Below are 22887 nucleotides of genomic sequence, written 5' to 3' on the forward strand. Positions count from 1 at the left end.
CCACTAGCTATCTATTTTACATTTGGTAGTGTATATATGTCCATGCCACTCTCTCACTTTGTCCCAGCTTACCCTTCCCCCTCCCCATATCCTCAAGTCCGTTCTCTAGTAGGTCTGTGTCTTTATTCCCATCTTGCCCCTAGGTTCTTCATGACCTTTTTTTTTTTTTAGATACCATATATATTTGTTAACATATGGTATTTGCTTTTCTCTTTCTAACTTACTTCACTCTATATGACAGACTCTATGTCCATCCATCTCACTACAGATAACTCAATTTCCTTTCTTTATATGGCTGAGTAATATTCCATTGTATATATGTGCCATGTCTTCTTTATCCATTCATCTATTGATGGACACTTAGGTTGCTTCCATGTCCTGGCTATTGTAAATAGAGCTGCAGTGAACATTTTGGTACATGACTCTTTGAATTATGATTTTCTCAGGGTATATGCCCAGTAGTGGGATTGCTGAGTCGTATGGTAGTTCTATTTTTAATTTTTTTTTATTTTGGGGTATGTAGGCCTCTCACTGTTGTGGCCTCTCCCATTGCGGAGAATAGGCTCCAGACGCGCAAGCTCAGTGGCCATGACTCATGGGCCCAGCCGCTCCGCAGCATGTGGTATCTTCCCGGACCAGGACACGAACCCGTGTCCCTTGCCTCGGCAGGCAGACTCTCAACCACTGCGCCACCAAGGAAGCCCTATTTTTAATTTTTTAAGGAATCTCCATACTGTTCTCCATAGTGGCAGTATCAATTTACATTCCCACCAACAGTGCAAGAGGGTTCCATTTTCTCCACACCCTCTCCAGCATTTATTGTTTGTAGATTTTTGATGATGGCCATTCTGACTGGTGTGAGATGATATCTCACTGTAGTTTCGATTTGCATTTCTCTAATGATTAATGATATTGAGCATTCTTTCATGTGTTTGTTGGCAATCTGTATATCTTCTTTGGAGAAATGTCTATTTAGGTCTTCTGCCCATTTTTGGATTGGGTTGTTTGTTTCTTTGATATTGAGCTGCATGAGCTGCTTGTAAATTTTGGAGATTAATCCTTTGTCAGTTGCTTCATTTGCAAATATTTTCTCCCATTCTGAGGGTTGTCTTTTTGTCATATGTTTTCCTTTGCTGTGCAAAAGCTTTAAGTTTCATTACGTCCCATTTGTTTATTTTTGTTTTTAAAAGGATCTTGCTGTGATTTATGTCATAGAGGGTTCTGCCTATGTTTTCCTCTAAGAGTTTGGTAGTGTCTGGCCTTACATTTAGGTCTTTAATCCATTTTGAGTTTATTTTTGTGTATGGTGTTAGGGAGTGTTCTAATTTCATTCTTTTACCTGTAGCTGTCCAGTTTTCCCAGCACCACTTATTGAACAGGCTGTCTTTTCTCCACTGTATATTCTTGCCTCCTTTATCAAAGATAAGGTGACCATATGTGCGTGGGTTTATCTTTGGGCTTTCTCTCCTGTTCCACTGATCTATATTTCTGTTTTTGTGCCAGTACCATACTGTCTTGATTACTGTAGCTTTGTAGTATAGTCTGAAGTCAGGGAGCCTGATTCCTCCAGCTCTGTTTTTCTTTCTCAAGATTGCTTTGGCTATTCGGGGTCTTTTGTGTTTCCATACAGATTGTGAAAGTTTTTGTTCTAGTTCTGTGAAAAATGCCAGTGGTACTTTGATAGGGATTACATTGAATCTGTAGATTGCTTTGGGTAGTGTAGTCATTTTCACAGTGTTGATTCTTCCAATCCAAGAACATGGTATATCTCTCCATCTATTTGTATCATCTTTAATTTCTTTCATCAGTGTCATAATTTTCTGCATACAGGTCTTTTGTCTCCTTAGGTAGGTTTATTCCTAAGTATTTTATTCTTTTTGTTGCAATGGTAAATGGGAGTGTTTTCTTAATTTCACTTTCAGATTTTTCGTCATTAGTGTATAAGAGTGCAAGAGATTTCTGTGCTTTAATTTTGTTTCCTGAAACTTTACCAAATTCATTGATTAGCTCTAGTAGTTTTCTGGTAGCATCTTTAGGATTCTCTATGTATAGGATCATGTCATCTGCAAACAGTGGCAGCTTTACTTCTTCTTTTCCAATTTGGATTCCTTTTATTTCTTTTTCTTCTCTGATTGCTGTGGCTATAACTTCCAAAACTATGTTAAATAATAGTGGTGAGAGTGGGCAACCTTGTCTTGTTCCTGATCTTAGTGGAAATGGTTTCAGTTTTTCACCATTGAGGACGATGTTGGCTGTGGGTTTGTCATATATGGCCTTTATTATGTTGAGATGAGTTCCTTCTATGCCTACTTTCTGGAGGGTTTTTATCATAAATGGGTGTTGAATTTTGTCGAAAGCTTTCTTTGCATCTGTTGAGATGATCATATGGTTTTTCTTCAATTTGTTAATATGGTTTATCACATTGATTGATTTGCATATATTGAAGAATCCTTGCATTCCTGGGATAAACCCGACTTGATCATGGTGTATGATCCTTTTAATGTGCTGTTGGATTCTGTTTGCTAGTATTTTGTTGAGGATTTTTGCATCTATGTTTATCAGTGATATTGGCCTGTAGTTTTCTTTCTTTGTGACATCTTTGTCTGGTTTTGGTATCAGGGAGATGGTGGCCTCGTAGAATGAGGAAGAGTTTGAGAAGGATAGGTGTTAGCTCTTCTCTAACTGTTTGATAGAATTCACCTGTGAAGCTCCTCTGGACTTATTTATTTATTTTTGGCTGTGTTGGGTCTTTGTTGCTGCATGTGGGCTTTCTCTAGTTGTGGCGAGCGGGGGCTACTCTTCGTTGCGGTGCACGGGCTTCTCATTGCGGTGGCTTCTCTTGTTGCAGAGCACAGGCTCTAGGCATGCGGGCTCAGTAGTTGTGGCTCATGTGCTCTAGGTACATGGGCTCAGTAGTTGTGGTGCATGGGCTTAGTTGTTCCGTGACATGTGGGATCTTCCCGGACCAGGGCCCGAACCTGTGTCCCCTGCACTGGCAGGCAGATTCTTTACCACTGCACCACCAGGGAAGTCCCTAATGAGACTTTAAATGTCATACCTAAAGATTACTTCATTTATCCCTTCAGGGGTCTTCAGTTTTACATCTAGCAAAGCCTGAGGTCTTGTGTCTAACAGGTACTACATCAAGCTGCATGACAAAAATGGAAATAGATTATTTTGCTTTTCAGCATTCTACTTGCATTAGAATACACATGATGTGGCAAGAATTGCTTTTAAATACTATCTTGCACACAGTGTGTTCCACATGAGAGGGCTTAATTTGCAGAATTTTCAAAGAAAAGCGATAATAAAGTGATATAGATATACTTAGTATAATTTCTCATTGATGTATTATATTTCTCTTAATGCGTGAGTGCTAATTCATTTCCATAGTACATCCTGTCTGCCATTCCCAAAGGTAGTATTGTTATTATCATTAAGATAGTCAAGACTTGGTAGAACTCTGAAAACAAAAGTTCCCCAAATTTTATTACTGTAAAGTCTGATTTAATAAACATTAGTTCTTTAAAAAAAAATGCTAACTTCTTTCTGCTACACTAAATGGTAAAAGTTCAAATCATAATATAATATGATTATATTATAAATATAAATTCCATAGAGCTCTCACATTATAAATATATGGTATAAATAATTGAATTTTTCTAAATCCCATGATCTTTTCCAAATTCACATTTTGATTTTTGAACTAAATGAAGTGGTATTTTAAAAGAGAAGTAGTTCTATATACTGTCCTATTGGTCTCTTAGCTCCCCAAGGCAAAGTGGTCTGATTAGATTTATTTATCTGTCAATTGAACAAGTTTCTTTTCTTGAGATGTTTGCATCAATATTTCAGGCCTGGTTTTGCTTATCTTCCTTCACTTTCTCCTCCTGATGAGATATGAGTCAGTATAATTTTAAACCTCTGTGATTCTGAATTTTAAGTAGTTTAATAAGCCATCATTTCCTGAATTTACTCAAGCTGCTATAAATTTACCAAATGATGAATACCTTATTATGCCACTCAGCTATTATACAAAAGCTGTGAACATTTGCTGGTTATATTTTTGAATATCTTTATGGGTTTTGTTAATGCTAAATTCTAGTAGCGCCTTCCTTAAAACCAGGAGACACCTCTGCTACCAGGAGATTAAAAGTAAGTTAACAATTAAAGCCTTTTAGAGAACACAGAGCCTTTTTGTAGGAGTTTCCTACCTTCCCTTGGGTCATGGTGACTCATTATCAAGGTTCCCAAAGGGCAATTCATAGTAGTATATAATATATAAGGCAGTTTTACACAAGAAGTTTTCTCAGTTAATTTTGTGCACTTCCCTGGAAGAAGGTTGACCTAGAAAATCTTAAAGTTTTCTTCCGACTCTAAGAGTTTGGAATCATTAGCTGACCCGGTGTCACAGAAAATCACATACCTGTGACATGTTCTAAGGAATGGACAACTTGTGTGTGCTCAGGTGGGAGTTTTCCTGGGACCTCAGCTCCTAGATCTACTTAGTAGAAAGAAGGAGGAAGCCAGAAGTACCAGATGGGAACAAGGATGCTCAAGGACCCAGTCAAAGAAGCTGGTGTTGATACAGCCTTCCCAGGATGCACTGTTTAAAGAGTGTGACTGCAGTCAGGTGTGGAGAGGGAAGGGGAGCCCGGCATTACTAACAAGGAAGGCAAAGAATGACATGACCTGGAGCACATATGAGCTTCAAGGCTCACCCTGGTACTTGAGGGATCTTCAGGGAGGAGTGTTTTATCACAGGCTTCTATAGACTGTGGGGCTGATGCGACTAACACATTGGAACTCAAATTAAATTTGGTTTAAAAGCATGGCCAGACTTTGGCCTATTATTGGGGCTTGTAGATCTGTGCATCTGGTATAGGTAGAAATAAGACAGGGTTTAACCAAAGGGACTGTTATTAATTGTAAATATCACTTCAGACTTCTATGTGTGTGTGACAGCACATCCAAAAGGAGAGGGTAGTTAGAATATGTTTGTGCCTGACCGTACTTCCATGTTCAAAAATAATCTATCGTAATAATTAGTTATGCCAATTATCAGGGGTACAGCATGACCAGAGTCTAATAACATCCTTGCAAACTATTTCAAAAAAATTGTTATTCCAACCAAATTCTGTTTGGTTGATGCAGTTCCTCTTGGCCTCTTTTCTCACTCTTTAGCCACTCAAGTCTTTTACTTTTTCTTCATTTCCAACTTCAGGGAACTTGTCAGATAAACAGACTCTGAAACCTCTGACAAATTCCTTGAATAAAATGTGTTCAGGACCTCACATGGGAGCGAGGGCACCTTGACAGGAAATGGGATGGCGCGATGCAGGTCCAGATGTTATACTAACGTCGGGTCCTTGGTGGTCCCCCGTGCTACATCCTTCAGAATGCAGTGGGCAGCTTCTGGAAAGACCTTGGGTTCACGTTTTATCCCTTGAATATCCAGATAAACTAAAGTCACTTAAACAACAGCACATGTTCGTGATTATAAAACCTCCTGACTCTCTCCATCCCTGTATACAAATATGCTGTCAAGGGAAAGGGAGTGGAATCTGCGTGGGTCGGTCCACGTTAAAGACCCCAAAGGCCCTGATTTAGAGATGAAGGGACATAGGAGGGCAAGTCAGAATGGATTACGTCAATACCTCTGTCTAGTGTGTTTGTTTATTCTGATCCCACTGAGATCTTGGACATGTAAACGAAGTTCAGTCTGTCACTTGAGAGGAGGTATATTTTTAAAGTTCCCAGACTATCATCATCCTTCTCATCATAAATGGCAGAGACATTTAAAGCTGCATCCCACTTGAGAGCTTTGGGTGTTAATTGTTAGACTTTGGAAATTATTAGGGTATTTACATAAGGAGAGACAGAGACAGAGAGAGAAGTAGAGAGAATGGGAAGGAGCAGGAGGGAGAGGGGAAGAGAAAATTGGAATATCCAGTCAAGGTGAAATGATGTGAAACAGTTGACTTCCATACTTTGTACCACTGTAGGGACTGCTATTATTGGCCAGATTATCTAAGCAAATAGAAGCAATTACAATTTTAAAAGTAAACTCAAACAAAAGTATTTTTTAACTTTAAGAATTGTCAGTAACATCAAGGATATATGTTATTAAAACTAAAAATATTCACCTAAAAATCAAATACCAGTGGGAATGCATCCCTTCTGAACCCTATTCTTTCAAACTGCATTTCATTAGAAATATCATGGTTATAGGGAAGACATACCATATCTATATTATAAGGGTTCATTTTCTTTCAGATTATCTTCAAAATCATACTGTATTGAAGATGTTGGTGATTGTATAAAATACTAATAGTATTTGTTATAATTGTTATTTATTGCCATTTTGATTATTATTATATTTAACTTCTGGATTGTCCTAATTTTTAAAAATTATTTTACAAAGGCAAATAAAATCACTGTGTGCTCTCAGAGACTTTATAGTCTGGAAGATAAGAGACACATATATTAGGTGCATAATCTAATTAATATTCTTTCCTTTTAGTTTCAACATGGAGCCCAGCTATGATTTCCTACATATCTATGAAGGAGAGGATTCCAACAGCCCTCTCATTGGAAGTTTCCAGGGCTCTCAAGCCCCAGAAAGAATTGAGAGTAGTGGAAATAGTCTCTTTCTGGCATTTCGAAGTGATGCTTCTGTGGGCTTGTCCGGGTTCGCCATTGAATTTAAAGGTACTGTGACCAGCTTAACTTGTGAGGAAAGTGACTTGTATTGAGATTTCTTTAATCATAAGCATTTATTTATAAAGTCTTGCCTATCTGTTCAATGCATAAAATTCTGACATCTCTCTCAATCATCTGGGGAACAGGGTCGATCTCGCCAGTGGGAGAGAAATTTCCAACACGCATTTCTACCTTAGCTGAAAGAAAAGAAAAGGGGGGAGGGAGATTTCTTTTTCCAAATTCATAGCCATTTAAAGATAAATTATAATTTGTGCAATAAATAATTTGAGTATTTAAGAATTATTTTAATATGTGTTTTACTATCTTAATTTGTTTCTTCAGGATGACTCAATTTAAGTACATAAATAGCTTAGTTTGGTTTTTGTTTTTTGGGGTTTTTCTGGCTTGCAGGATCTTAGGTCCCCAACCAAGGAATGAATCCGAGCCCTCAACAGTGAAAGCATGGAGTCCTAACCACTGGACTGCCAAGGAATTCCTGATAAATAGCTTAGTTTTATCTCAATATTTTTCAAGATGTAAAATATCGATTGCCATTCCCTGTCCTGACCACCCATGGTGGTTGGTTTGATGGGGAGCAAGCACTGATCCTGATCAGCACTTTCTTCTTTGGTCACCTCATGAGTGACTCCCACTTCTTTGGGATCCACCACCCCCTGTCACTAGCATCCAGAGAAAACAAACAGAGTCACAAAGATCACCCCAACCTAAGCATTTTGCTGTTGGGTTCATGAAAATAAATATATATTTTTTTCAGGGCTTCCCTGGTGGTGCAGTGGTTGAGAGTCCACCTGCCAATGCAGGGGACACGGGTTCGTGCCCCAGTCCGGGAAGATCCCACATGCTGTGGAGCGGCTGGGCCCGTGAGCCATGGCCGCTGAGCCTGCACGTCCGGAGCCTGTGCTCGGCAACGGGAGAGGCCACAACAGTGAGAGGCCCACATACCGCAAAAAAAAAAAAAATATATATATATATATATATTTTTTTTTCAAATCTGTTTCTCATGTGAACAAGGAAAACACGGGGTATATTACAAAGAATCAGAGAAAAGGATTTATCAAAATATTAATTGACAGTAGTGAGTGCTTTATAAAAAAATGAAAATACATTTATTTAAACTTTTGAGTTAGTTATTAGTTACTAGAATTATAAAATAAAATATAGGGTATGTTTCATCTATGTTAACCCTTTAATGGACTTGTATTTCTTGATATTGTTTTTAAGTAGGAAATTAACCTACTTCCTCAAAAACACCGAAATCTAAAAATTTACTGATCTTTAGTACAATATACAATTTAAAAAAATTTAAACAATTCAGCAATTGAAGGAGTTGCTGTGCTTTTTGGATGGCATCCATTAATGTTCACGAATAATTAACAGCAGTACTTTTAAGCATTTGCCATATCATTAGACAGTTTCTGTATTAATAAGAACTCATTGAAGTGCATGTCACCATGACAACGCCCATTCTGTAATGAGTAAAAAATCACACGTTTCATCTAAATATAAAACTGTAAGGAATGGGAGAGAATATTTGCAAATGATGAGACCAACATGGGGTTAATATCTAAAATATATAAACAGCTCATACAACTCAATACCAAGAAAGCAAACAATGCAATAAAAAATGGACAGAAGACCTGAAGAGACATTTTTCCAAAAAGAAAGACATACAGATGTCTAACAGGCACATGAGAAGATTTTCAGCACTGTTAATTGTTAGAGAAATGCAAATCCAAACAACAATGAGGTATAATGTCACTCTGGTCAGAATGGCCATCATGAAAAAGTCTACAAATAACAAATGTTGGCGAGGATGTAGAGAAAAGGGAACCCTCCTACACTGTTGGTGGGAATGTAAATTGGTGCAGCCACTATGGAGAACAGTATGGAGGGTCCTCAAAAAACTAAAACTAGAGTTGCCATATGAGCCAGCAATGGACTACTACTCAACCATAAAAAAGAATTAAATTCTGCCATTTGCAGAAACATGAACGGACCTAGAAAAATTATGCTTAGTGAAATAAGTCAGACAGTGAAAGACAGATATTGTATAATATCACTTGTATGTGGAATCTAAAAATAATGCAAGTGAATGTATATGCAAAACAAAAACAGACTCACAGACAAACTTATAGAAAACAAACTTATAGTTACCAAAGGGGAGAAGGAAGGGGGAGAGGGACAAATTAGGGGTATGGGATTAACAGATACAAACTACTATGTATAAAATAGATAACAACAAGGATATTTTCTACAGCACAGGAAATTACAGCCATTATCTTGTAATAACTTATAATGGAGTATAATCTTTAAAAATACTAAATCACTATGCTGTACAACTGTGACTAATATAATATTGTAAATCAATTATACTTCAATGAAAAAAAAAAGACTGTACACCTGTCATCACCTTGTATTCCCCAGGGCATCCTAGGGTAAGAGAATCTGCGGATGAGTGAGTAAATGCAGTAGAACTTGTGTCCCTCATGATAGGGGGACAGGGCTGCCTCTTTGGTCTGGTTCTTCGGGGACCAGCAGAGCCTTCTAAATGGGTGCTAGAGCTCTCACGCTTTAAAAGTTCTCCAGTGGAGCCTGTGGGAAAAAAAAATCATCAGAAAACAAGGAAGGACACAGCAATGAAACAGCATCCAGCAAGTACAAGGCCCCATATGGTGAGGGAAGCAGGGAGTGGACCTGGCTCTTGGGCTTGACCAGAAGGAGCCACGGGGCAGTCCTGCCGAGTGACCCCAGGGGCCCGGCAGCTTTGGCACAGGCGTTCTGGGAGGCGTCCATAAGCGGAACCAACAGGAACCAGGGCAGAGCACACCATGTAATGAAGTCATCTCATTGGGAAATGTGACAACGTGTAAGCAAAAAGTGTGCCATGAGTTATCACCAAACATCCTGAACTGACAACTGAGTAAATGCAAGTAAAAGCTTCGATGCAGTGCATTTGGAGAAATGAAGAAAAACTGGCCATCAGAGGTCTCAATTTGCAACACAGAGCAGAAAATCGTGGGAGTGGTATTTAACCAAACAGTACACTAAACCAACAGACACTTATAACAAAAAGTAATTAAAAAGGCTGACCAGGCAACAGGCATGTATTTTTTTCTCTATCATTTTTTTAAATATAATTTTAGTTATTTTATTTTTTATTTTTGGCTGTGTTGGGTCTTTGTTGCTGTGCGCAGGCTTTCTCTAGTTGTGGCGAGCAGGGGCTACTCTTCATTGCAGTACATAGGCTTCTCACTGCGGTGGCTTCTCGTTGCAGAGCATGGGTTCTAGGCGCACGGGCTTCAATAGTTCTGGCTCGTGGGCTCAGTATTTGTGGCTTGCAGGCTCTAGAGCACAGGCTCAGTAGTTGTGGCGCACGGGCTTCTGTAGTTGTGGTTCGTGAGCTCTAGAGCACAGGCTCAGTAGTTGTGGCACATGGGCTTAGTTGCTCTGCAGCATGTGGGATCTTCCCGGACGAGGGCTCGAACCCATGTTCCCTGCATTGGCAGGCGGATTCTTAACCTCTGTGCCACCAAGGAAGCCCTTTCTCCATCATTTTATAGGAGAAAAATATATGCCCTAGACCAGTGCTTGTATTTATTAGACACGCGATACATTCTGTTGGATGACAGAGTAAACGACATCCGATGGAAGGACTGTTCTCATGCCCACAGTTTTATTTATTCGTCCCTTATTTGCTTAAAATAAACGATCTAAGGCAGCGTTAAAGAATTATCAGAATGTCCCCTACTCCTTGAAATATCCAAATTGGTTTTCAGTAAAGTGTTTAGAGAGTGTTGGTCCCAGCACAGTACACAACTATTGCTGTGAGTCTCTAACCAGAGCAAAAATAGAGGACCTGGAGGGGTTTCCACAATTGATATATATGATATAATATATTCATGATATATATGATAACTAATATATTATACATGGCATATGATACATATGATGTATGATAATATATATTACAGATGGTATATGATACATATGATAATATATGATGGATGATATACGATATATATGGTAATATAGCATGTCCGATACACGTGATAGTGTAATGTTTATATATTTATGTTGCACTTTAACCAAAGTATGTAAATAAAATATTCTAATAGCTGGTTATAATAATTAGGCCAACAGTTGCCAGAGAGATCTCTGCTTGGCTGATGTTGACACATAGGTCATTAAAAATATAATGAGAGATATTGAATAAATACAGTTAAACAGGCCTCTTCTCCGTCCTGCAGGACGTCACAAAGTTTGTGCTTTTCCCTCTTCCGCTGTTTGTTATCCATTCCTGAGAGGATGTAGGATGTAGTTTTCAGAGCTCATTGCATTTTTACTCTTTACTGGCTCACCTGCCACAATCTCCCAGGAGCATCTTCTTCCTAACACTACTGTGTGGATTTACTCATTGGCCATAAGTAGACACTCAGGAAGGGAAAATGCTTAAAAAGGAACATAATCCACATTGATCACAACCCCCAAAAAGGTAAAATGCAGGCTTCCATTTATACTTTCCAGAGATTTTTTATGTGTTTGCTTAACCCTGGGGCAAAGATTGTCAACCCAAATAGAAAGAACTGAAACATATTTATTTTATCCATTCAAGTTATCCTTGAGCCTATATTGATATTAATAACCCCATTCATGAATAGCACATTCATGACAAATAGCATTTTCTTAACTTTAGGCCAAAAACATGAAGAAAAACATTTCAGTATAACATCTATATTGATCCCTTGAAGATCTGTAAAATTCAATTCAGAGCCTTCTGACGTTACAAGGGGCTTTGCTGATGGAGGGAAGGATGTTGACAAGCACAAACAGAAAGCAATTCAGATGATGGAATTGCACACAGCAGAAGGAGATGTAGATACGTGATTTAGAGACATTTGGAAGGTCTGCTGAAATATGACATTTAGTGTTAACGCTACCAGGACATAAGTGGCACTACCCACACAGCTACAGGACTGTGAGAAAGAAAGAAGAGAGCTTTGTATTTATATCTGGGAAAAAAGAGGCTTTTAGCAAATGCCTCCTTTAGTGGCCCCCACAGCTGGACAGATCTTTGCAGTGTGTTTCTGTGAAAGTTATTTAACCGCTCTTGAGCTTCAGATTCTCAAAATGTAGAATGGGGCCACAAATCCTCCTCACATTGCAGAGGTGGAGTGAAGATTTGAATGAAAAACATGCAGTGTACCCAGCTCAGCGCCCGATACATAACATGCCCTCAATTCCTTTGAGCAGTTATTAGAATTAGAATAGAACTGTGTTGAGCAACTATTACATCCCAGACACAGGGCTTGACCCTTATGGATCAGGAAATGTGCTTTCCAGCTACGTGTGGCTTCATTGACTTAGTGAGAGTGGTAAAAGATCAGAACTTCTTTCCACGATTATCTCACCAGCATGAGAAATCACTCTTAATTTACATGAATTAAATCAATTTCCTTTTGAGAAGCCCAGTTCTCCCATCTCTTCCTAAAATGTGCTGTGATTTCATGAGTTAAGTACAAAAGTCAGGAAGTCAACCTCAACAGCAATTCTGTAGTGAATTGTCATTTGAAAAATAAGAAATAATTTTATTGAGAGGAGTTTTTTCTATTTTTCTATGATAATTATTAACTTGAACATTAATTGACAACTTGGTCAATTAGTCAATCAATTTTTTGGAGCATATTTTATATGCTGGACACTGTTCTAGGTACTAAAAATATAAATAACCGACAACAAAAAAATAAAATAAAATTCCTGCCATCATGGAGTTTACATTCATATCTTCCCCAGAGAAACCACGGGAAGCCTGTTTTGACCCTGGAAACATAATGAATGGGACAAGGATTGGGACGGACTTCAAACTTGGCTCAACTGTCACGTACCAGTGTGACTCTGGCTACAAGATCGCTGACCCGTCTTCCATCACGTGTGTTATCGGAGCGGATGGAAAACCCGCCTGGAACCGGGTCTTGCCCTCCTGCAATGGTACGTATGGAACCGGTGTTTCCTTCGGAGATAACTTCCCTCTGGAATTTGCACTCTCATTTTGGAGACAGTTTGCATTTCAGTCCTGTATCCCCTCCTCACTGGTGGGGAAACCCCGCAGAGCAACGTGGGATAAGAACTTGACCTTCCTTGGTCGTTTAATTTACCCAGTGGATTAGCCATTCTCACAGCTTTCTGGAAGGGGAGATATTTTTCTCTCACTTAGATCGTTTGGCATTTCTAATTGCTGTTTTTGTGTATGAGAGATGCGAATTACCAGTCTCTAGGTGGCCTCTGACTCTCTGCTTCTGTCTCTGTCTCTGTCTGTCTCCCTCTTGCTCTCTGTCTTTCTCTATTTCTCTGCCTTTCTGTGTGTGTGTGTGTGTATCTCCCTCTGTCTGTGTCTCTGTCTGTCTCTCTGTCTCTGCCTCTCTCTCTGTACATATATACACATACATATACATATATTACATATATAAGGATGTGTCATTTCCCCACAAATACCAACAGTTTGTAATTCCTCATGTACATTAAATTAATAAAAGCACCTATTAGAGGGTAAGGTCAACCTTCAGGAACAGGCAGTGCCATCGTACAGTGACAGAAGTCAGGTTGCAGTTGCCCTTGGGGGGGTGCTGAGAGGAGGGGTCTGAACACAGACTTCTGGGCTGTCCTCCAGGTTCTGTGTCTGGTGGGTAGCTTCGTGGGACCCTCCACAGACAAAACTCCAGACTCTGTGATACACCTTAAAAAGGAGACAGTAAAATCCTGTGTTTTGTGACAGAAAAATTGATTCCAAGTTTACTTTAGGATGAACTCAAGGACCGGTTTAGTTAGATACACTGAACTGATGAAATAAAGATCTTTTCCTTAGGATGGCTCTGATGCTTGTAACTTCCGACCAAAGTGGTGTTTCAGAAAATTAGTACGTGAAAAATCCGAGCAAACAACACAGGCGAGCAGACCTGATGCCCTGGGTTGCTCTGGCATGTCTGTGTTTCTGGGTTTGTCTTATGACCCTGAGAGCTTTTCTGTTCAGGAACCCAGTCCTCCAGCCCTGCAGTACTCAAGGTTGGCACAGACAGGGAACTTCACACACGTTTTCAGAGGAAATGAATAAATCAGGGAATAGCCAAAACAATTTCCAGTGAAAATTGAAGTCTTCCTAGTCTTCCATATTTTATCCTCTAACAATAAACTCAGAGAAATAATTATTGCTGCTTCTCGGATTCCAGGAGGTTCATGTGAGGGGAGAATGGTGAAGGGCCCACGTGGCTGTGTGGGGCGTCCAGATGATGACTTTAACGTCTGTGTAAACGTTACAGTAAGCTTTGAGTCAGCGGCATCACAGCGCTCCTCTCTAGGGATTAGAAGAGTGTCCTCGTAGTTCACTAGAGTCACCTCAAAATGCCATCCTTAAAAGTGCACACTGTATTAAATTCAAACATACTTTGAACTTATGGGGGATGATGATAAATTCTTTAGCCATAGGCTAAACGAGAAAAATGAGGTCACATTTAGGCAACAGATAAATAATCTAATTTTAAATTAGAGATTTTTTTTCCGTATCTGAAGACCCACGAACTCAAGCATAGTTTCTGTTAACCAGTCATCACATTTATGTGCATAAAACATACAACACTGGTTTTTCCTTAAGTTATTTATTTCAATTTAAATAAAACTAAAAATTCCCAATCATTAAACAGAAATGTCCTCTCCCGTAGTTTATTTTGGATATCTCAAGGAGAACAGCACCTTTTGTGCTGAATTAATGCCTGTGGGTCACTCAGATCACCAGTTAAACTAAGCGAATGTTGTTATATATTAAACATTTTGATAGTTCATATATTAAGGGATGTATTTTGGGCTAGTTTGTTTTAAATTCATGATATAATTTTTCTTTCTATTGCCTACATTTTTTTGTTCATTGAGGTTTCCTGTTGAATTAGAACAGAAATGGAAACAGTCTGGAGTCTCTTTCATGGGTCAGAATGGCTTTTATTTACTTATGTTGTTTTTGGTTTACATTCAAATTTGATTGTATTTTGTTCCCTTTATATATGAGACATATACTCCAATTAACCAAATGGATGAGTCAGTTTCTTGTTACCATCTGCAATGAATACTGTTGCAAATCTTTTTTCATTTAGGAAATGATCTGTTTAATACATTAATTACCAAAGAGTAACAGCATGTTTGTTTTCTTTCTCTTATCACATTAATATAAAAGAATTTCTAACATGAGAAAGACCATGCCTGTTTCTCAGGTTAACACAGTAACATGGACAGAGTAATTGTTAAGAATTAAATGAAAATTCTCTACATATTTTTCTCAATTTCACAAATGTTTGGTTGTGTTTGTAGTATGTTATGCAGTTTGCGTGCTTATCTTTAAATCTGGGGAAAAATGTATAAGCATAGCACGGTTTATCAAGGTAGCAGAGGACCTAAAATGCCATGTTTGTTTTCTTTCATTTTATCCTTTTTATTTTTTAGTGTTTTCTATTATCATAAAGTAATGATCTTTCATCCTACCCATTAACAAAATAAATTTTTGTAGTTATACTTGAACAAATATATCAGTAGATATAAGATTTCTGTTTGATAAGATTTCTGTTTGATCATTTGGGCATCAAAATATTAGCTCAGTGAAGATTTATTTCCACTTTTCATTTATGCTTGTTATTTAAACTTTGAAATAGATAAACTTTTTAATAGATATGCTTAAATTTTATATGTCTAAAAGAAGATAGATTTCCATTCTTCATTTGTACTTATTTTTAAAAATTTGAACTTTTGAGTGTTTAAGAAAAATTATAGTTCTGAAATAACCTGGTTGAATTTATATGGCTAATTTTCTTAAAATTAAGTGATATATCTAAACTGGTGGAATGAGGCTCCCAGCATTTCACTGAAAACCTTGAGCTTTGAAATTTAACTTACAGAAATTTCCTCTATCTAAAAGTGAAAAAATTTTTTTTCTATTTAAGATTTTTAAAAAAGCCATGGTAAGTGTTTTAGGGTGATAAAATTATTATGAGTTAAGACATCAGCATGAAGGCTGCTCTTAGCTTAGTTAAGGGAAATCTCTACTAGTTGATCATAAATAGATTATAACTGTCAGGTATTTAAGCGGTCTTCCTTTGACTTTTAGAGTATGACTTCAGTTTTCCAGCTGCATAAAGCTGGACCTGGGAAGTCTCCTGCCAAGTCATCATTGAGGTGCTTTGACACTAGCATCAGCATTCTGCACAGCTTCGTTAATCCTGGAGAAAATCCCATCCATCAGTTAGGACTTAACAATGTGCTACTTAACATTCAGAAGATTTGACACGTTATCCCCGATTTCTATCCTTTTTAATGCTTGAAAACTGTCACATTAAGAAGAAGTAAGCTATAGAAATATGAACTTTCTGAAATACTGAAAAATAATTCTGAATTCAGATCAGAGAAGATGTATCTAGGATAAGAAGGCATGCAGTCAGGCCACAAAGGGCACAGCTGAGGGGCAGTTGGCGTCACTTCAGTGGATAAATAGTGTCCTAAGCAGATGAGCAGACGTGGACCTCTTTTTAAGTAAAAATATGAGGAATTGAAGTATTCGCAATTTAATCCCGAAACTGGGATTTAGTTGAAAGTCTATTTTAAGATGTTTAACAATAGTATTTTGAATAGCCAAGCTACAGTATTTTTCTATTTTCTCAGCAAGAGCAATGCTGAGAGTAACAAGATGATCAGAGGGAAGATAAACACACACACACACACTCCCTCTCTCTCTGAACTGTTCATATAACACCTCATCAATGTACCTGCCCTGAGTTTGTAGTTTTGGGTTCCTTCAGCTTTCAGTGGAACTTATAGGAAGAGACCCCACACCCACTAGTAACTATACATGTCACTCTTGAGCTGAATCTACGATGAAAACACAAAAAGAACTAAAAGTAAACATTACTTTTTTTTAGTCCCACAGTAATATAAAGACAATAGAAAACTGAAATAATCTTTGTATCTCTTAAGTTAATATGATGGTTGATATCAACCAGAAAGTTCTGGTAGGCTTTTGACGTATTGATAACTTAAGAATTTTTCTTTATCGGACCTGTTTTTATTATCATGACAACTGTTTTCATTATTGTTTTAGCATGTCTGAGAACGTCCTTAAAAATAATATTAGGTCTTCCTCTTAAGTTGAATTACTTTTATTCTCACCTGGTCAGTCTTTGTTTTTCTTTTTATTTTACTTTTGATAGCAATGTAAGATCAGATTTTAACTGTGATATTTTGTTAAGTTTTTGAATAATCATGCTCATTTGTTCAGTGCTTTCATTTTTAGGTCACTTGTCACTTGTCACTTGCCATGTGGTTACGCATAGCAGTAATTCTCCGTTGGTCTGTTTCAGCCCCCTGTGGAGGCCAGTACACTGGATCAGAAGGGGTGGTCTTGTCACCCAACTACCCTCACAATTATACAGCTGGTCAGATCTGCCTCTATTCCATAACGGTACCAAAGGAATTTGGTAAGATTTTCTTCTTATTTTTAATTCACCGTCATATCTCTTTCGGTGTTAATATTTCCATAATTTTATAAACAAATATCCCAGCTCTTGGTATAATAAAATAATATAAAAGAAGATGACTTAAAGTAACAGGTTTTCCAAACATGTCTTATACAAGATCCACTACAATTCTTTTATCAGTGTGATATAAAATTCTTCAATTTCCTTCTCGGATTCTGATCCAGAATAATCAGAGAGAATAAATGTGCCTTTGTTCTTATTTTTGTTAGAAAACATTTCTCCTTTGGTTGTTTAGTGTGTAGAGGAGGATTGCAGCCTCACATGTGAGCCAGGGGAACACTGATCAGCCTGTGGGGTATTGGCACATATATTTGGTTATTGATTATGCTGGAAATCACTGGATCAGTGAACACACCTTTGAGTGACAGGAGATGTAAAAGCAGGCAGAGTCCTATCTGACCCCTCCAAACTTGGCATCCTGGTTTCCCTCCTAAACTTTGCTTCCAACCTGAGCCAGTTTTCTGGGATGGCTTCATTTCTAGAAGATCCTTCTCTGGTGGTTTCCTGGTGGTTTACTCAACACCGGATCCCCAATTCTTCCCTCTCACTCTTGACCAGGAAAATATTTTTGTGTTAGATTCTTTCCTGGAGTCAACCAGATAGTAGCTTTTATAATTTTATGGAATAGTTCCTTTTTCCCAACAGTAGAATTTAGAACCCAACATAGTCAAGGTTTTCTTCTATATACTCAAAATAGCAGCCATCCACTCAAAGAAGTAAAACAGATAAAAATTCTAAGGTTAGATTCTGTTTGAGGGAAAACATTTTAAAAATACAATTATATGACAAGAAAGTTAATTTCTGCTTAAGAAACTTGCATATGGGAGACAAATGATTTCTACGAACTTATATTAATCACAGGCTTCTTAAAATCAAATGAAAAGCTCCCCCCAAGCACTTATTTCAGCATTTGGTATTTTAGATCACGGGCTCTTCGTGAACTGTGCGACGCAACTTGCTTAGTCTCTTAAGCCAAATCGTTTAGCTTCTGCTTTCCGCCAGTTCTCAAGGATGGTTGAGTTTTCAGGCAAGGCTTTCCTTGTATCATCCTGCCATGATAAGAAGAGCATGTGCCTGGGACTTGGAGAGTGATGGATGTGAACACGGAAACCAAGGCAGAGGCAGAAGGACCAGCTTCCCAAAAGGCAGAGAGTGGGTCCACCTTATGAGCAAATGGAAAATATCAATCTCATTTAAAAACTGAAAGACTGAGCTTCAAAATATTTATTTTGTTATAAAAAAATGGACAGTAAAACTTAGAATAAGTCCTAGACTTTCACTCTTTATGCTGGACCAATGCCTCTAAAGTCCCTTATTTAGCCTCAGTTAATACATTTTTTCGCCTAAATTCCCAACAACATTCCTCCAGTTACTTTCCCATGAATATTCCTTTTATATTTATTCATGGATACTTGACAAAATATAATTATCACAATAGAATGTAGCAGCCAGAGTTTATGATTTTAGTTCATTATAAAATTTTATTGAGTTGTCACAACACAATTATGACTTTTCAGCAGAAAAAAGTTATACTCCTAAATATTGATAATAATTTCCCAATATGAAAGGTTTAATGGCATAAATTTATCATATTCTATCTGGGCAGAAAACTTTAGTCTGGAATAAAATAGTTATAAAGGATCCTTAGTAAAAACCTATACTACCTTATCTATTATTTTTTTCCCCTCTTCCTTACTCTTAGAAGTGAATCGACCAGTTAACAATTAATTCAATGATTGTGATAAGTGCTAAGATGAGTAAAATACTGTTTGGGTACCTGAGATGCCCAGCAAATATTATGGGATGGGGTGACTGTCCCTATTGTGGGAAGGGGCTTCTTACACAAGTTGGAAGTGTCATGGAAGACAGGTCATCAGTTATCCTAATTTCCTCCCTATTTTCATCCAAAAGCGTCACCAGAGTATCCTTTCTAAAACAAAAATCTGATCATGAAAACACCTTGATAAACGTTTTCACTCACTCCTCTTGCCCCCAGAGCAAAATCCACGCGTTTCCTGGCCTTCGGGGCTCTGAAGTCTCAGGCTGTGTGGCCTTGCTCCCCCGCCCCCCGCCCCCCCCCCCCCGTCCCTCCCCCGCCCCCTTTATCCACTGAGTGTTAGCAAAGCAGACGTTCGCCTGCCAAATACTGCTCCTTTTGTTCGCTTGCTGAAGTAACCCCTTGTGTCCCATTCTTACACAAAAAGGGTTTCCTTTCACATTCGTTAAGGCTGAAGCTGGAATGCTCTCTCCCCCAGGAAACACCATTGTCTCCACAGCTGGAAACCACCCCTCCCTCCCTACACCGCCCACGCCCTTCGCCTGCACTTTCTCATCCCCTGTCTTCCAGCTGCAGGAACAGCCTTCCTTGACCAGCTGTGGCCCTTGGCAGCCGTCTGCTGTTCAGGCCCTTCTTCCTTCCCGACACCCACACTCTGCCTCTGTATTTGTTGTGGCAACTACCGCAGACCTTAGCACGTGATGTTCCTGGGACAAAGTTTCTATCTTGATCGGCCCTTCATTCTTAGTGTCCACTATAAAGCTTATGCTTTCTAAGCATTTCTTGAAAAGAAGGTAGGAATTACGTGTGTGAGATTCACTTTTCTCCTACAAACGAGACTCAAGCAAGATGAAGACTGAATGTTGAGGTGGGGGGACAGTGAAGGGAGGGCTGTGCACGCAGGAGCCTCCCTCATGGGATCCAGAAGAAAGTTCTGTCCCTCTTTCTAGCGCCTGTGTTCAGAGCACTTCAGCCACTGGGAAATTCACCTTGCTCACATGCTTCCTTTAACTGTGCTTCTCTAGGAGATTATAAAATCTTAAAGTACTATATATATATATATATATATGCATATATTCTCTTACATATATGTGTAATATATTATACATGCATGTATATGTGCACTGTATGTAATACATATATGTAATAGAATATATGCCACATATAATATATGATATGATATAATGTAATAAAATATAATATAAATACACACCAGCTGCTATAGTTAGATTTTCCTCCATTTTGCTAACACATAGATTAATTCTTTCATGTATAACTGATACACACACCTCCATTTCTTGTTCAGAATGATTTAGAATGATTTGAGTTTAAACCTTTCACATAGATAATTGTTGATTGTTGCTTGTAAATGGAGACTAAATCACAAGTTCTTCTAAATACTGTAAAGGCCCTGTATGTTATCCATTTGAATATAAAAATGATTAAATTTGAAGTAGTAAAATACTTGCAATGTTTTACTTGGAGGAAGTGTGTTCTTGAAATTTACATAACCTGTAAGATATATAAACTGTAGAGTAAAACAAGTCAGAAATTGCTATAATATGTTGCTGAATCGTGTATAAATTGTAGTGAGTTCATATGAATTTGGCACTGTCATAATCATAGGTGAAGAATTTTACATTCCCCAACTAATTGCATGCTTTAAAAACCAACGGGTATCTTGATTCCATACCTACTGTTCACTGAATAAAATGTCATTAATTACTCTTAAAGAAATAGGACCACCTTATGGTTATTCTTCTGCTATCCTAACATAGTATTATAAGAAAAACAGTCTTCTTTTAATGTTCAAACTGCACATGGAACAGTAATTTTATTCCTTTTATTAAGTACCAAAAGATCAAGAAGCAAAATAAAATTGTTTAAGCAACAGAAAACTTTTAGAAAGCAGAGAAAATAAGCTAATTTTTTTTACAGGATTCTTAGGATCATGATATTTGGGAGGTATCAATAAACAGTATGATCACCATTTTCATTTCTTTCATTTTAAGAAAGCATTTTGTGCCGACCCACCCCCTCTGTTTTCAGTGGTATTTGGGCAGTTTGCCTATTTCCAGACAGCACTGAATGACTTGACAGAACTGTTTGATGGAACGCACCCTCAGGCCAGACTTCTCAGTTCACTCTCTGGGTCTCATTCAGGTAAACTTTCAATGAATTTTGTCTTTAATTCTAGTTACACAGCCAGGGTAATTAATTTTAAACTCGTCTATTTTTATTTTCATTTGTGAAGGAGAAATTTAATCATCTTTGAACTTGCTTGCTTGTTCAGTAAAATCTAATTTTCAATGTAAAATTTCAAATGTATTTTTATCCCACATATAAAATCACCTGTCTTTATCATTTTGCTTACTAAGATTGTGGAAAATATAATATCCATCTCAGTGAAAAATAAAAATATCAGAAAAAAGGGGTAATAAAATATCTTGTTACTTTGCTTTCTATTCTAAGTGTCGTAATCTTCCTGAAGAGAAACACTATTGACATTTTGGTCTGACTCATTCCAAACTTTTAAATGCATACATGTGGAGATGCACCACAGTCACATGTCTATAAAGGTGCAGATGTGTATACACATACATGCATTCACGTGTGCCCCTATATATGCATGTAAACATACGTGGAACTTCATAAAACATGGGATATTTTTCACAATTTAATTTTTATCCCATACATTCATTTAAAATCACATGTAGAGGTCTTTCCTATCAACAAATATGAATATACACCAAACACCATTTGCTGAATAGTATTCAGATGGGTTAATGAAGGAGTTTATTTACCCCAACCCCTCATGGATGTCATGGCCCTCGTTCGTACCACTGCTACATTGTCATCATTTACCAACACAACATCAAGCCATACTCCTGCGTCACAGCCTGTGATCAACCAAGGCTAAGATTCGGTTATTTCCAGTTTCTCAGTATTAGTAACCACAGGTCTTAAGACGTATGTCCTGTTAAGACCAATGTCCAATGATGTAATGTCCAGAAATGCATCAGAAGACACACATTTAAAATACTGACACATCCTGACAAATTCACCTCTGAAAAGCTTAGGCGATTCACACGCCGCTCAGAGTACTTGAGACCATTCCTGCACATTAAGAGCTGAAAAATACATTTCACAGGTTTGTGTTTTTTTTTTTTTTTTCTGAGTTCTTTATTTTTTTAAAAATCAGCTTTGGATTCTGAGACATTTTCTTAATTCTGAGTAAAATCCTAGCAACTGTCAAAGTTGATTCTGAGTCAATGATTCACCTGCTTCTATTTCCCACATTATCAGCTAATTGGCCTATATCAGTGCTTTCTTCAAAAGAAGCATAAAGGAGATCACGATGAAAACAACATTTTAATGGAATGTCAAGACAAGAACAGAGTTTTTAAATCTTTGTAGAAACAATGTGTTTGGGTTCTACACGCCAAAGCAAAGTTTTATGAAAGTTCAAAAAGTAAAAGTGCAATTCCAAGTTAATGATTACTCTCCCAAACATTGTCCACCACAGGCCGTGCACTGAATGGATCCTGCGTGTTATCTCTGTCTGTTTTTCCCTCCAGGTGAAACGTTGCCTTTGGCCACATCCAATCAGATTCTGCTCCGATTCAGCGCGAAGAGTGGGGCGCCTGCACGGGGTTTTCACTTCGTCTATCAAGGTGAGTCTCTGCCACCTCCGCCCGGCTCCACACACTGCTTGTACCACTGCTTTCAGCACCAAAACATCTGAGTTGCACTTTTTCTTAATATTTAAGAATTTGAGGGTATCCGTGTATTTAGAATGAAATTATTTAATAAAAATATTAAAGT

General features: G+C 37.9%; 1 protein-coding gene across 1 annotated transcript in view; it reads left to right on the top strand.

Moving 5' to 3' along the window:
• The window catches only part of CSMD1 (CUB and Sushi multiple domains 1), a gene marked incomplete at its 3' end in the record, with an annotated part of 1748580 nt that overhangs the window by 1538835 nt on the left and 186858 nt on the right, over positions 1-22887 (top strand). The window contains exons 29-33 of the mRNA XM_082680517.1: positions 6524-6711; positions 12514-12708; positions 17109-17225; positions 21112-21225; positions 22641-22736. Of these exons, the coding sequence (XP_082536643.1) occupies positions 6524-6711; positions 12514-12708; positions 17109-17225; positions 21112-21225; positions 22641-22736 (710 nt within the window). The remainder of the gene's footprint in view (positions 1-6523; positions 6712-12513; positions 12709-17108; positions 17226-21111; positions 21226-22640; positions 22737-22887) is intronic.

This window comes from Grampus griseus (genome assembly GCF_964374135.1).
Source record: "Grampus griseus genome assembly, chromosome: 21".
Classification (NCBI taxonomy): domain Eukaryota; kingdom Metazoa; phylum Chordata; class Mammalia; order Artiodactyla; family Delphinidae; genus Grampus; species Grampus griseus.